Source organism: Rhineura floridana, chromosome 22, assembly GCF_030035675.1.
Source record: "Rhineura floridana isolate rRhiFlo1 chromosome 22, rRhiFlo1.hap2, whole genome shotgun sequence".
NCBI classification, from domain to species: Eukaryota; Metazoa; Chordata; class Lepidosauria; order Squamata; family Rhineuridae; genus Rhineura; species Rhineura floridana.
This window is the reverse complement of record NC_084501.1, coordinates 19,802,762-19,818,266: the sequence shown is the minus strand read 5'-3', so window position 1 is coordinate 19,818,266 and position 15,505 is coordinate 19,802,762. Positions and strand designations below refer to the sequence as shown.

At 47.4% G+C, this 15,505-nt stretch overlaps 1 protein-coding gene across 3 annotated transcripts in view; it reads right to left on the bottom strand.

Annotated features, from left to right (window-relative positions):
- Positions 1–15,505, bottom strand: part of EML3 (EMAP like 3) — a 35,469-nt gene that overhangs the window by 4,083 nt on the left and 15,881 nt on the right. The window contains exons 6-18 of one of the 3 annotated variants that reach the window (XM_061605668.1): positions 15,168–15,196; positions 13,997–14,032; positions 11,452–11,572; positions 9,773–9,922; positions 9,405–9,474; positions 8,286–8,396; positions 6,601–6,696; positions 5,842–5,976; positions 5,016–5,154; positions 2,886–3,037; positions 2,105–2,230; positions 1,887–2,018; positions 180–247 (exon numbers count right to left, since the gene is read on the bottom strand). In XM_061605668.1, coding sequence (XP_061461652.1) covers positions 180–247; positions 1,887–2,018; positions 2,105–2,230; positions 2,886–3,037; positions 5,016–5,154; positions 5,842–5,976; positions 6,601–6,696; positions 8,286–8,396; positions 9,405–9,474; positions 9,773–9,922; positions 11,452–11,572; positions 13,997–14,032; positions 15,168–15,196 — 1,365 coding nt within the window. Of the gene's footprint in view, positions 1–179; positions 248–1,886; positions 2,019–2,104; positions 2,231–2,885; positions 3,038–5,015; positions 5,155–5,841; positions 5,977–6,600; positions 6,697–8,285; positions 8,397–9,404; positions 9,475–9,772; positions 9,923–11,451; positions 11,576–13,996; positions 14,033–15,167; positions 15,197–15,505 lie in introns of all 3 variants that reach the window. The other 2 variants (XM_061605667.1, XM_061605669.1) reach the window with 2 other exon arrangements.

The following is a 15,505-nucleotide window of genomic DNA, read 5'->3' as shown; positions in this document are numbered from 1 at the left end:
GAAGGGGGGGGAGTTTCACCTGTTGAATTTCTGTTTCACATTCATAAACTCAACAGGTGAAGCTCCCCCCCCCTCCGGTCCCAATTCTCAAGGCCAGAAAAGAAATCGGCATCCCTTACTTATACTGGGTTGCCTTTCCAATGGTGCAAGATCTGGGGAAGGGGGAGCGAAGTAGTTACCGTCCAGTGCTGAGCCCCACTGTGACCACTTTCCCACTGGGATGGAAGTCAGCACAGAGCCCTGTCTCCTAGGGAACAGAGAAAAAGAGGGACCACATTAGCTCTCTGATGATTGATACTAAACTGGATGCCAAACTGGACATGGTGCTATTCTGTGTGAACAAAGCAGGGAATTTTAAGTTCATCTTAATCCTGTGTCGCATTTGACACACATTGCAGTATTGACAACCAGTTTTGGCAGGTAACTGGTACTGAGATCTGAAAAAAATCATAAAATTTCAGAGTGGGTCTAACAGTATTTTTTTTTGACTGTTGATTCCACCCCCTGGCCTCAAGAAACAGCCTTTGGAAGCCTACACCTGTGTTGAAGGGGAGGAGTCTACACCTCTGCTGACAAAGACTGTGCCTCTGCTGAGACCTTGTCTGGTAAGGAGTTCTCTGCAGAAGCTCTGCCAGCCTGGGAGACCACCTGCCCTGCCTCTTCTGTGACTTTGGAAGCCTACACACTTTGGAGTCCACACCTCTGCTTACAAAGAGACTGTGCCGATACAAAACAAGCCTCCACTCTGAATAATGAAGTCTTGTAGGAGATATAGTAAATGGTTTTCTTTAGGGGCTTGGGGTGTTAATGGTTACTTCTTTGTTTTTAAAGATTGTTTTATTATGTTCATAATGTTGAAAAGTTGTTTTTGCTTATTATATTTGTTATGTCACTGTTTTATTATTTTTTGTTATTAGGAAATTGTTTTTGCAATTGTTTTTGAGATGTATTTTTGTTCACCTTGCTGTAAGCCGCCTTGAGCACAATTTTATGTGGAAAGGCGGCATACAAATAAAATGATGAAATGAAATGATGATGAAATGAAATGATGATGAAATGAAACTGCTCACATCATGTGGAAAGAGGAGAGAGGTTTTAAAAGAGGCTCAGACAAATTTGTGGAGGATAAGGCTATCACTGGCCACTAGCCATGAGGGCTATGTTCTTCTTCCTCTCTGGGAGGCAGCTTGCCTCCGAATGCCAGTTGCTAGGATTCGCAAGTGGGGAGTTGCTGTTTGCTCCGGTCCTGCTTGTGGGCTTCCCATTGGGGGCATCTGGTTGGCCACCGTGAGAACAGGTTGCTGGACTAGATGGGCCACCGGTCTGATCCAGCAACAGGGTTCTTAGTTTCTTATGTTGCACAGAACAGTACCACGTATCCCACTATACCTATTATCTCTGTCCATAGGCCAAGGGTTCCCAAACTGTGAGCCACGGACTACCAGTGGTCCATGAGTTTCCTTCAGGTGGCCCACGGCATGTCGGCGGATTTGCAACTGAAGATGGGAGACTGCACATCTATTGCACGGCTAATATTGAGTTTTATTGGTATTGCTTCTGCTGTTTCTTATGTTGTGTTATGAACTGAACTGAAACTGAACTGAACCAAGCTGATGTTGTGTAAGTTCTTTGGAGTGCAAGTCGTGATAACAATAAAAAAATCTATAAGAAATAAAGGAAATATAATTAAAAAACATAATGTACCTAACACAACACTTGGCAATTGCTAGAACAAGCAGAAAAAAATAATTGGGTTGTCCACCAAGACCCTCAGCAATTTCTCTCTCTCTCTCTCTCTCTCTCTCTCTCTCTCTCTGTGTGAAGTACTGCCTTGGCCATGCTGCACATTCCTCCCCCCACCCTGTCCCCGCTCTGAGCACAGTTACCTCCAGCATGACACTCCAAGCCAGCGTGTGCTCCCCACCATCCCACATGCAGAGCTGCCTGTCGTAGCCGCAGGTGACAAAAAGGTCCCGCGAAGGGTGAGTGCCCAGCCCCCACAGTTCGTCCGTGTGCCCCTGCAAAGGAAGAGAGCTGAGCAGCGGCTGAAGGAGGAAGGGGCAGCTACAGAGGAGGCCCTGCAAACAGGCAAGCCCCTCTTTACCTGGATGATGGGTCTGAAGCCATCTGCCAAGCTCCCCCGGAGCAGGGCATTGCGCGTGGTCCCTACCAGCAGCTCCCCACCATCGCCCTCGGCAATGGTGCGCACGGCACCAAATTGCTCCGGAATCTGAACAGAGGAAAAAGCAGATGTTGTAAAGCTTGGCTGCATCGCGTTTAACCGATTCATCAACCCATGGGCCACATTCCTTTCTGGGCAACATTCTGAGGGCCACAAGCCCATGGTGGGTGGAGCTTCAGGATCATTAAAAAAAAATCTGCAGAAATGAATTGACTAGAATTATTTTCATTTTATTGTTTTATTTATTTTATCTACATATATCATTTTTCTCCCATCAGAGATGGCCTCAGAGCAGCTTGCAAAAATAAAGTCAGATAAACACATCGGATCAGTTTTTTTAAAAAATCATAAGATTAACTTTGCAAGTTCCAGGGCTAAACCCCTGGCTTTTGGGATCGCAGGCTCAAGTTAGCCCCAGATCAATGGCTGCACACACACTGTGCATTTAAAGCTTGTGGCTTCCCCCAAAGAATCCTGGGAACTGTAGTTTACCCCTCACAGAGCTGCAATCCCCAGCACCTTTAACAAACTACCATTCCCAGGATTCTTTGGGGGAAGCCGTGTGCTTCAAAATGTAGGGTGTATACCCAGGCAAAGCCTTCCCAGCCCTGCTAAAGCCGCTTTAAGTAGAGTGGCGGAAAGGCAGGACCTACAGCAAGTGATCGCTTAACAGTTTCTGCCCTGATTTGGTTGCCTCCCTTACCTCCACCTCCTGCAGCAGGGAGAGGCTGCGACTCCACTGGACCAGGCGCCGGTCTTTGCCACCCCCACTGAGCACCGAGTCATCACGGCACAGGCAGAGGGAAAAGATGCTGCCTTCATGGGCCCGCGTCTGCTTGCTGATCTGGTACGTCTCTGCAAGGGGAGATAAAGAGGGCACTTTGGGATCCCTCCATCACATCTCTGTCCAGTTTTTATCCCTTTTAATGGCAGGGCATGGGGACCGGTGCCAGATTCCCTGACAGAGGCCTCTTCATAGGAGTGCAGGAAAAGCTGCCTCGTACCAAGTCAGATCCATTGGTCCATCTAGCTCAGTACTGTCTGCGCTGACTGGCAGGAGTGGCTCTCCAGAGCTTCCAGACAGGGGCCTCTCCCAGTCCTACCGGGAGATGCCTTTGGGGACTGAGCCTTCTGCATGCAAAGGAGCTGCTCCACCACCACCGAGCTGAGCGGCTGCTGCATTGTTAAATTTCAAAGGGGCTGCCTCTTAAAATGGACATGAACATATGACATTGCCTTATATTGTGTCAGATTGCTGGTCCATCAAGCCCAGTGTTACCTACCCATATTGGCAGCAGCTCTCCAAGGCCGTGGGCAGAAAGAGCTCTTTGCTGCCTGAAATCCTTTTTCTTTTTAATGGAGATACTGGATTGAATCAGGAACCTTCTGCAGGCAAGGCCTGTGCTCTGCCGCTGAGCTATGCAAGTCACCTCCTTAATGCTGCGCATATGAATGTAGGAAACTGCCTTATATTGGCTCAGGCCAGTGCTCCATCTAGCCCACTGTTGCCTACTCTGACTGGTAGCACCTCTCTGTATCTCATGTGGAGGTCTTTCCCGGGTCTGCTAAAGGGAGATGGTAGGCTTCTTTCTGTATGCAAAGAATGTACTCGTCCCTGAGTTATGGCCCTCAGCTTAAATTCCCTTCCCTAAGAGCTGGGCATGGGTGGGGGTAAATCCTTAATGGGCCAACATCCTGCTCTTCCAAACAGACCCTATGATGGCCATTCGGCCTACTTCACAGAGGACAGGCCTCTATATGAAGGAATCAGTAGCAGTTGGCCTGACAGCAGCACTTAGCTAACCTCCCATCACCACCATCGCTGCAGATGACTGGAACGGGGAGAGGCAAGGTGGCAGTGAGGTTGCAGCAGTGCAAATGCCTTTGCACCATACTGACCTTGCCACCTCGCCCTATCTAGTAAGCTGTAGCGATGCCAGGTATAAAAGGTCAGGTAAATGCCACCGCTCTGTCCTGCCGACCGCTGCTGGAAGGAGTTCTCTACTTGAAGGTCTGTCTAGTCCAAGTCTGGTTTAAAAATAAAGAACCCTAAGAAGGGGGAGCAGGAAAGGCCTTGAAGTTGCCCATCGATAGTGAGCACCTGGACAGCAAACTGAGCAGGCACACTTGGTCACCGTCTTAGGCTGCACACACATCGTACATTTAAAGCACATGGTTTTCCCCAAAGAATCCTGGGAAATTTAGTTTATTTAGCATTAGCGTGCTGTCAAAGCTGTCTGTAGCTATTAAGGGGGGGTGGCTGTTTAATTATTTTGTTTTATGGTATGATGTATTAATGTTGCTATGTTTGTTTTTGGTTTTTAACAGTGTTGTACGTTGCTTGGAGACCTTCGGGTAAGAAGTGACTATTAAATCTAATAAATAACAAGAACAGCAACAAGGATTTACCCCTTACAGAGCCACAGTTCCCAGCACCCTTAACCAACAAGTTCCCAGGATTCTTTGGGAGAAGCCATGTGCTTTAAATGTATGGTGTGTACGTAGTCGTTAATTTTCCTCTGTATCATATTTCTATTTAAATTACAGTAATTGTTTCTAAATTTGCATCTGCACATATAGATTAGCACATGTAAATTTTATGTAAATCGGCATCCTCTTTCGTGGCGACACGCAAGCAGCCAACCTCCCAGACCTTGGTCTGCTACAGAATCATAGAATAGTAGAGTTGGAAGGGGCCTCTAAGGCCATCGAGTCCAACCCCCTGCTCAATGCAGGAATCCACCTTAAAGCATACCCAACAGGTGGCTGTCCAGCTGCCTCTTGAATGCTGTCCAGCCCACCACCTCCTGAGGTATCATTCACCTTTGCATACCTTTAGCCCCCTTGCCCAGTGTACGGATGTCAGCAGGCACCCTGGCCCAAGTGATGATGTTGCCTTCTGAGTCTCCGGTAAGCACATTGCCGTTGGTGTCAAACACAAAGCAGTGGATGAACTTGGGTTTCTTGTATTTCTGGAAAGATCCGGAAGGGGAGATGTTGGTACAACAATGGCTGGGGCAGAAGCAGGTTCAGTCTCACAGCTCAAAGTTGCAGGAAGCAGTATTTAAATTCTACCCAGGGTAAAATGCTGAAGTCAGCTCATGCTACTATAGCTATCAACAAACCTTTTAAGCAGAGATCTTTCCTGGTCTGCATCTCTATTGGAACTGTTTTTAGATATTTTGATTGGAAGGCCAGCATATAAATTTAATGAGAAGGGTTTTAGCATGTGCACTAGGAGTTGCACAGGGAGAAGGAAACAGAAGGATTATCTTGGCAAAACAGCTAACCATCTAAAGACAGGCAGGGCATGCAAACAGTGAGAAACTTTTGACTATCGATGATGGACTGGGATAAAAGAACAGCAGAGAAATTGCTACCAATGAAGAAAAATTTTGCTGACCTCCCCCCAAAATATACACTTGCTGTTGGGACTGTCTGCAGGTAGCTAAAAAGGGTGCCTCTGAGCATGTGCCAGGTGTTTTCTGACACCACATTTAATGCCCATGTTTCCACACGCAGGCAGAGGAAGGTATTGGGGTTGACCATACTGCCTCTCTATGGCCTAGCTTTCAGGGCCTTCCCCACCCCCTTTCTTCCTCACTGTCCTCTTCTCCTTCAGACCCCCAAGGACCCTCCCCACTACAGCACCACCTCACCCCAAAGATTCCCTGTTTCTTCGTTAGGCTGTTTCCACTCCAGGTCCAGAAATAGACATGAGACTTCCCAGTGGTGATTATGTTGCTGCTGTCTTGAGGGTTGAACTCCACTGTCAGGACAGATTCATTGGTGCTCTGTAAGGTGCAGAAGGAGGACAACATAGATGCAAAGAAGGCCAGAGGTACCCAGGTGATGTGGCCCCTCTGGACCTCTTGGCACCTCCCAAGACTCCCACAAGAATGATGCCATTCATTGTAAGTCTCCCATGTGCTTTTTAACCATGGGTGCATGTGGGAGGGAGAACACCTCTGGGGACAAGCAGATATCACCTCCTTTTTTGCTGCACCCCTGATGATTTGAAGAAAAGACACTTTTCACTTTGCTGTGTTGTGTTTTAATGGGATTGTTTCACTGCATATTTTAATTATGGATCATAGAGTCATAGAACGGTAGAGTTGGAAGGGGCCTCTAAGGAAGGCCATCAAGTCCAACCCGCTGCTCAGTGCAGGAATCCACCTTAGAGCATCCCCGACAGGTGGCTGTAATGCCTCCAATGTTGGAGAGTCCACTGCCTCCCTAGGTCATTGGTTCCACTGCCATACAGCTCTAACAGTTAGGAAGGTTTTCCTGAGGTATAGCCAAAATCTGGCTTCCTGTAACTTGACCCCGTTTTTCTGTGTCCTGCATGGTTTACATTTTTTGGCATAAATTAATAATAATAATTCATCAAAACCATAAATAGGAGTAGGAGCGCTCACCTTGATTTCAGCCTGCTTGATACCACGGGCACAATCCCAGACAGACAGCATGTGTTCGTTCGATTCGTCTATCACACATAGGTATGTCCCCTCATTCTGGAGGAACACAGGAAGCTGCCTTATACCGACTCAGACCATTGGTCCATCTAGCTGTCACACTGACTGGTATTATTTATTTATTTATATATTTGTTGTTGTTGTTGTTGTTGTTATTATTATTATTTATTAGACTTTTATACCGCCCGACTAGCTATAGCTCTCTGGGCGATGAACAGAAGATACAATAAAATCACACAATATAATACAGCAAAAACATATAAAAATAAGAACAATCTGAAATCAATTACAACAACATTTAAAAATTAAGTTAACTTGTTACATGTATATCCCGCCCTTCCTCCCGGCTGGAGCCCAGGGCAGCAAACAAAAACACTAAAAACACTCTAAAATCATAAAAACAGACTCTAAAATATCTTAAAAACTTTAAAGATGCTTTGTTTTTAACATGTTAAAACAAAACATCTTTTTTAAAAAAATCTTTAAAAAACCTTAAAAAGCAGTTCCAACACAGACGCAGACTGGGATAAGGTCTCTACTTAAAAGGCTTGTTGAAAGAGGAAGGTCTTCAGTAGGCGCCGAAAAGATAACAGAAGTGGCGCCTGTCTAATATTTAAGGGTAGGGAGTTCCAAAGGGTAGGTGCCACTACACTAAAAGTCCACTTCTGATGTTGTGTGGAACAGACCTCCTGATAAGATGGTATCTGCAGGAGGCCCTCACCCACGGAGCGCAGTGATCAACTGGGTATACTGTACAGTAGGGCCCCACTCATATGGCAGGTTACGTTCCAGACCCCCGCCAAAACGTGAAAACCGCTGAAAAGTGGAACTCATTGAAAAGAATGGCCCGCGAAGCCTGAAAATTGCCGTAAAAACGGAACAAGCGCTGTATGAGTGGGGCTTTAGTCTAATTGTGTCTAATTGAGACCGCCACATTAGCGAAGTGCCATAAAGCAAAGCACCGTAAAGTGAGGGCCTGCTGTATAAGGGGTAGCGTCTCTCCAAGGTGTCAGGCCTGCCTGGGGAGGCCGGGGATTGAACCTGGGGCCTTCTGCACGCAAAGAGGATGCTCCATCACTGAGCCATGACTCTTTCAAGAGAGACAACAAATACTATGGCAGGTGCTAGCTGGAGTTAATGGTATTCTACAAGCCAATGCAAATGCAGAGAGAACAAGGAATGATGGGCCACACTTGCAGCTTGGTGGCGCACTACGGAGGATCCCATGTGTTGTTTTAACATATAATATAAAACAGGGATAGGGAGGCTCAGGCCCACTCAGCTGTGAAGCTCAGTGGGTGACTCTGGCCAGTCACTGTCTCTCGGCCAAAGCTACCTCACAGGGTTGGTTTTAGCAGAAAATGGAGAGGGAGAGAACTATGCTGGAACATGGGAAGCTGCCTTCTACTGAGTCAGACCATTGTTCCATTAACTCAGTATTGTCTACACTGACTGGCAGCAGCTCTCCAGGATTTCTGGCAAGAAGCCTCTCCTAGCCCTAACTGGAGACGCCATTGGGGACTGAACTTGGCTTGAGCTCCTTGAGCTACCTGGAGGAAAGGTGGGAGATAGATGTGAGGATCAGCACTCAGAATAAGTATATAGGATGGAGACATTATGACACTCACAGCTGTGGAGAAGGCGACAGAGCCGACCCCTCTCTCAAAGCTGCCCAGACCAATTTGTTGCAGGGTGAGAAGAGTGGATGAGTCCCAAATGTGAACAAAGGGTTGCAGTGGCTGCAAGAGAGGACAGCGGGGAAGACAGGTCAAAAAGGTCAGCAGCGCTATATATAGGTCAAAACCGGCCAGTATGCAGAAAACACACTGCTAGTAGCAAAAATTAATTCAAATGGGCTATCTGAACTATCACAAAGTAAATTATTTTGAAATGTTCCTTCTAATAATGGAAATGTGCTCCTTCCCAGGACCACTTTACACCTGTGTAGTGGCTGATCTGCACCCCCAGACATTATTAACGGAGCACACTTGTCATTTGCTCCTCACTGAGAGACAATGGAAAAGGCTGGAAAAAAATAGCAACGGGTGTGGGGGCCAGCATGGGCCAGACTGTCACCGTGCTGGACCAACCGAAGACTTTGTCATCTGCCTGAGGTAAGTAAATTCTGTTTTGACAGAAGGGTATTGAACCCCATCTTTAAAGTCTGCATAACCCGGCAGTAGCAGTCAGGTAATTTTAGATTCTGAACTTCATGGTCTTATGGGGGTGGTGGGAGCTGTGTTCTTCAGCACTGAGCCCCCCAGATGTTAGACTACAACTCCCATCATCCCTGACCATTGGCCATGCTTGCTGGGGATTATGGAAGTTGTAGTTCAACAACTTCTGGGGACCCAAGGGTTGAAGACCAGTGTTTTAGATGGTACTTTGTATTACTTCGCTTACTTCAAAATGTGGTAAGCCGCCAGCTCTGGAGTGTTCCTGCTTATTCTGTTGAGCGGGACCCTGGATTTATGTCCCAAAGTCCTATCCTCTTGGCTGCACCACCACAGCCAATTAAACTTGCCTCTGGACATCAAGGGTGCTATCCAATGCTAGTCCTATTCAAGGTGGGCCTACTGAAGTTAACAGACATGACTAACCTATTCATTTCAATGGGTCAATTACTCATTCATTTCAATGGGTCTACTCTGAGTAAGACTTGATGGACTACAACCCATTGTTTTTAACTCATAAATCTGAAAGGGGGAAAACCAGGGCCTGGGAACTTTCCCAGACCTGGAGCTTACCTTGCCATCCTTGTCCACGCCAGCCATCTGCCCTGAAGCAACCCGGACTTTGTCAGGATGCACTGCCAGGCTGGAGGAAACACGGTCATGAGAGTGAGGAGCCCAATCTATCATCTGCTCCCATTCCCAAATCCCCTGCTGGATCAGGCCAGTGGCCCATCTAGTCCAGCATCCTGTTCTCATAGTGGCCAACCAGATGCCCATGGGAAGCCCACAAGCAAGGCCTGAGCGCAACAGCATCTCTCCTCACCTGTGATTCCCAGCAGCTGGTGTCCGACGGTGGAGTCAGAGCTTCACCATCATGACTAGTAGCCACTGGCAGCCCAGTGTAGAGGGACAAGAGGTGGGAGATGGCTCTAGCAACTCACCATCGCACACAGTCGGTGTGACGCATGTAGTGGCGCTGTGTGCGCCGTTGCACGTGATACAGCACAACCACACAGGCGATGAAGTAGACCAGCTCTCCTGATGTCAATACATAGAGGTTGGAGCGGCAGTCACGGCCCCGGTACCCATAGCTAGGACGCATGTCAAGGAGCAAAGGACTGGCCAAGTGCAAAGCCGGGAGAACGAGGGAGCCAGACCTGCCAACTAAGGCCACACTTGCACCATACATTTAAAGCACTATTGTATCACTTTGTCATGGCTTCATCCTGCAAAGAATCCTGGGAACTGTAGTTTACGAAGGATGCTGAGAGTTGTTAAGAGACCCCTATTCCCCCCCACAGAGGTACAATTCCCAGAGTTCCCTAGGAAAAGGGATGAATTGTTAAGCCACCCTGGGAATTGTAACTTTGTGAGGGGAAGAGAGCTCCTAACAACTCTCAGTGCCTTTCACAAGTGACAGTTCCCAGGCTGCTTTGGGGGAAGCCATGACTGTTTAAAGTGGAAAAATAGTGCTTTAAATATATGGTGCAGATGTGGCCAATGTCACTGGGAAGTAAAACAGTAGCTCTGCCATCTTTGGCAGTAACACCCCTGTGAGGTAGGCCACTATTATAGCCAGCGTGGCATAAGGCCTCATGTGATGGGCCTTGAACCAGGGAGACCCAGCTTCTCATCCCTGTTCAATTGCAAAGCTTAATTGGTGACCTTGTGGCAGTTCGCTTATCTCTCAGCCCAACCTACCTCATAGGGCTGTTCTGAGGATAAAAGTGTGTGTGTGTAGGAGTAACCCATGTATGCCACCATGAGCTTCTTGGAAGAAGAGTGGGTAATATTCCTGTGTTATATTTTATTTATTTCATTTCAACAATTTACATACTGATTAATTACTGATTAATCTAAGCAGTGTACAGGACACTCAATAACAATGAAACTAAAAATGAATTAAAACTATAGAATCAGAATTCAACTAAAAGTCTGCTTGGAAAAAAAAGTCTTCAGCAAGAATAGGAAACTCAATGGGGGGGACCTGCAAGCTACAGGGATAGCCAACCTGGTGCCCTCCAGGGATGGAAAGTTCTGTCAGTTCTGGTTCTCTCAGTTTCTCTGTCTTAAATTCATTTCTCCACATGATTTTTTTTCTAAATCCTCATGAAAATTCTCCAGCATTTTAGTGGTAATTTCTCCTAATAAATACGTTTTTATAGACAGTCTTGGCTAATGTGCACATCATATAATGCATTTTGTATGCTGTTTTCATACATTCATTTTCATGCTCACTTTCTGCGAATGTATGTATTTTGGTAAACACTGTTTGGGCGGCAAACAGCACTGCGTAATTCGAATAACTGAATTTCCAAAGACGGCTGAGTTTCGGTTCTCATATCATTTCGGAAAGCGCAAATTTGATCGATTCGGCTTGAAATGCGAACTGACTCAAATGTGTCGCCCACCCTTGGTGCCCTCTAGATATTGCTACACTGCAGCTCCCCTCATCCCCTGACCAGGCTGGGTGGGAGATGATGGGATGTGGAATCCAACAACGTCCTGAGGCCACCAGGCTGGCTCCCCCTGCTGTCATGGGTTCAACTGGCAGTGCTTGAATCCGTGATGGTCCAGGAAGGGGAAAGAAAGAACGAGTCCCTCCTTCCACAAAGGATACACCCAGTCCAACTGCAGCTTCTCAGCAGGCAGATCCATGCGCAGCTCCTCGTAGTTCAGGAAATCAGAAGGGATGTACATGGTGATGGGCCGGCCCCGCAGAAACATCTTAGTGGAAAGTCCTTCTAAAGAGATGGAGAAAGAAAGGAGTAAAGCAGAGGGTGGGAGCATCAACAGCTGCGGGGACAAATGGGAGGTGTTTGTGTGTTTTGTCTAAATTGCCCCCCAGCCTTGTCTCTCAGGCTGAGTACGCACCATTCCTTTAAAGCACATTCCAACCCCCCAAAGAATCCCGAGAACTGTAGTTTGCCCATCAAAGAGCTAAATTTCCTAGCACCCTTAACAAACTATAGTTCCCAAGATTCTTTGGGAGGGCGGATGTGTTTTTAAACGTTTGGTGTGTCCACAGGCTCAGTCTGTATATACAAGGCTCAAAAAGCTGATCTACTTGTCTCCTGGTATGGAATTTCTGCCCCTCAAAAGACCAAGCATAGCCTTCTTTTCAGGACCGTGGATATAAATGGATGAGTCAAGCGATAAAACGTTTCCTGGAAACTTATCACAGGGATGGGGGAACCTCAGGCCTGGGGGCCAAATGGGGCCCTCCAGGCTTCTCTGTCTGGCCCTCGGAACTCTCATCAGGCCACACACCCCTCACTGGCCTTGCTTTGCACCCCAAACGTTTTTCCATGGCTAGGATGGGTCCTTGAACTCTGATCATGCCTCCTGCTTGTCTAGATAGAGGATCGAGAGGGTGTGCAGAAACCCATCTACTGTACAAAGGTAAAATTCACATGTGTTGCCCCACCCACTTTTGCCTCTAGCCCTGCCCACTGCTGTCATGTGGCCCCTGGAAGGCTGCCCAGAAGGGAACTGTGGCCCTCGGACTGAAAGACGCTCTCTACCTTGAGATGTATGTTTTCAGGTCCCACCCTATTCTTGTGATTGTAAGTTTGTTTTTAATGGTGTATTTTAAATTGTTGTGAAGGGTGGGTAATAAATCAAACTAATATAATTTATTAAATTTATATGCTGCCATTCCTCCCAGTAGGGATAACAACAACATCAACCCTTCTCTATCATTTCTGGCACATGTGGGTATTGTAGATATCGTTGCGCGCACCCTAATATCTGAGTGGTGTGATACTTCTAGAGGTTCCCTGCGCTTACCCAGGTTTTGGTTTCCTTGGAATGAAGATCAGCAAAGACTGTGGTGTCTTAATGATATATGGTTCATTTACACACATATATACAACCTGAGCATAAGATGGAGGGGTTCACAGTATTAACAGATCTTGCTTCCCCATCAGCCTTCCAGGGAGGCACCTGAAAGCTATGGCTTGAGATTCAGACACAGAGAGGCAGCAAACCTCTCTGTCCTTTTTCAGCTTCCCAGCTTCTTACCTAGACTAACCCAGACCGCTTCCTGGTTCAACCAGGGGAGGAAGGGTGGAGGGCTTTTCCCCTGAAAGTGTTCCTATAGCAATGGGATCTCTCTGCACCACATCTTTACATATTCAGATTAGACCATCCAGGGAACAAAGAGACTGCCCAGGCCAGAGTGATTAACTTATCAAAGGAACGTGTCTAACCAATGGAGCAGGTTTCTTTGCTACAACTCTATCTTTTACAGGCACAGGACGATAGGATTGGGGGGGGGCACTCAGACATCATCCAACCAACTCCCAATCCTATAGCACTATGAATGCAGGCAAAGTGGATGGTGGTGGGGGTTGAAATACCTACATGCACCCTAGTTGTGAGGAAAATTCCCTACACATAGAAAAACAGTATGTTAAGAGGCCAAGCTGAACTTGCTATTTTTCTATGTGCAGAAAGGTATAATCTCCACCCCTTCATCCCAAAGATTGTTTTTGCGACTTTGGTCTGATCTCCCAGCTTCTGCTCTCTGTGAGGGATGCCTCTCATCTTCAAGAATCTGTTTCAAGGTAGAGTAAGATGACTGGTGACTTAGGAATCGGATAGGGGAGGCCCCTGATGGGGGCCAGCGGAACCCTTAAATGCTTACCACCAGCCCTGAGATCCCCACCCCACCACTTGCTGGGTCTTCCCATAACATCCTAGTGTGCAGCAGCTGTGAAAAAGCCAAATTCCATGCTATGGGTCATTAGGAAAGGTACTAAAAATAAAAATGGCAATATCATAATGCTGTTGTACAAGTCTATGATGCGGCCACATTTGGAATACTCTACTGCGTAGAGTTCTGGTTGCCCCAACTCAAAAAGGATATTGTAGAGTTGGAAAGGTTCAAAAAAAAGGCAACCAAGATGATCAAGGGGATGGAGCAGCTCCCCTATGCAGAAAGATTGCAACATTTGAGGCTTTTTAGTTTAGAGAAAAGGGGAGTCAGAGGTGACACGATAGACATTTATAAAATTATGCATGGCATGGAGAGAGTGGATAGAGATACTGTTTTTCAATATTCACTGGATATTCCTGAGTTCTAGTGTTATGAGAGAGGGAGGAAAATTTCCTCTGTCCACTTTCTCCCAAGCATTCAAACACTCTTGTTTCTAGAGCCTCACCTAGATTGTAATTCAGCCGCCGAGTGTTCCATGGCCCTGCAGGGAGGGAAAGAGGAGGGATGCGTTAGGGATTTTGTAGGTGGAACGGAGGAGTCTGCAACTGTTGTAGCCCACCAATCTTTGCCTGGAGCAGCCTTCGCCAAGTCTGGAGGCTCATGGGAGTTGCAGTCAAAAAATATCTGGAGGGCACCAGGTTGGAGAATGCTGGGGAAAATCACCCACAGGGCCATGGCTCAGTGGGAGAGCGTCTGCCTTGGATGCAGAAGGCACCAGGTTCAATCCTTGGCGTCTCCAGGTAGGGCTGGGGGAGACTCCCTGTCTGAAACCCCGGAGACCCATTGCTGCCAGCCAGTGTAGACAATACTGAGCTAGATGGACCAAGGTTCTGACTCAGTATAAGGCAGTTTCCTGGGTTCTTATCATCTATGAGAAGTGGCCCAGGGAGCCACATCAGTCCCTTCCTCCCCTATAACCACGCCACGATATATCTGCCAGGAGCCGTTTTTCTAACCTAGCAGGCACTGAGAAACGAAGGGCGGCCTCGGATCTCTCGCCCTCGGAAGGGGTGAATGCCAGTGGCTTTAGAGCTGGCCACAGCTGCTCCCTGCACTGGCTACCAATACGCTTCCGGGCCAGATTCAAAGTGTTGGTATTAACCTATAAAGCCTTATATGGCGCGGGACCACGATACCTGCAGGAACGCCTCTCCGGATACGAACCGGCCCATACACTACGGTCTACTACGAAGGCCCTCCTCCGGGTCCCGACTCACAGGGAGGCCCGGAGGGTGGCGACAAGATCTAGGGCCTTCTCAGTGGTGGCCCCCGAACTGTGGAATAGTCTCCCTGAGGAGGTGCGCTTGGCGCCGACACTGTTATCCTTTCGGCGCCAAGTTAAAACCTTCCTCTTTTCCGAGGCATTTTAATTGAAGTTAACGTAATATTTAAAATTTGTGTAACTGATTTTAGATGGTTCTATTTTTATATGTTCTGTTGTATTATACTGTGTGATTTTATTGTATTTCTTGTGTTCACCGCCCAGAGAGCTGTTGCTAGTCGGGCGGAATACAAGTCTAATAAATAAATAAATGAATTTGTGATCCAGCTCTACCCCCAGGCCCTCTAGAGCAGCCTTGTTGTCCCCTCCACCATCACGGCCTTCAAGAGCTCACCTGGACTCAGGGAGAGATCCTTTGTTCGGCTGCAAGGAGAAAAGGAAATGTTAAAGGGGCATCTCAGGCTATGTGTGTGTGTCAGGTAGCTTTTAGGGGAACGGTCAGTAGTGCAGAGGCAAATTCAGAAGCGCAGGGTCCCTCCATGATAGTCGCGGCACACCCCATCACAGCCACGCCCCCTTTCCCCCTTTCTCTCCTCTCCCCTGCTCTTCCCTGTCATCTCGCTGGTCCACATTCCACTACAACAGACGTCCCTAGGAGACAATCAGCATCTCAGTGGCTGACTCACCTCCTTTCACTCTGATTTGTTCCAATCAGCATGAAATGACGAGGAC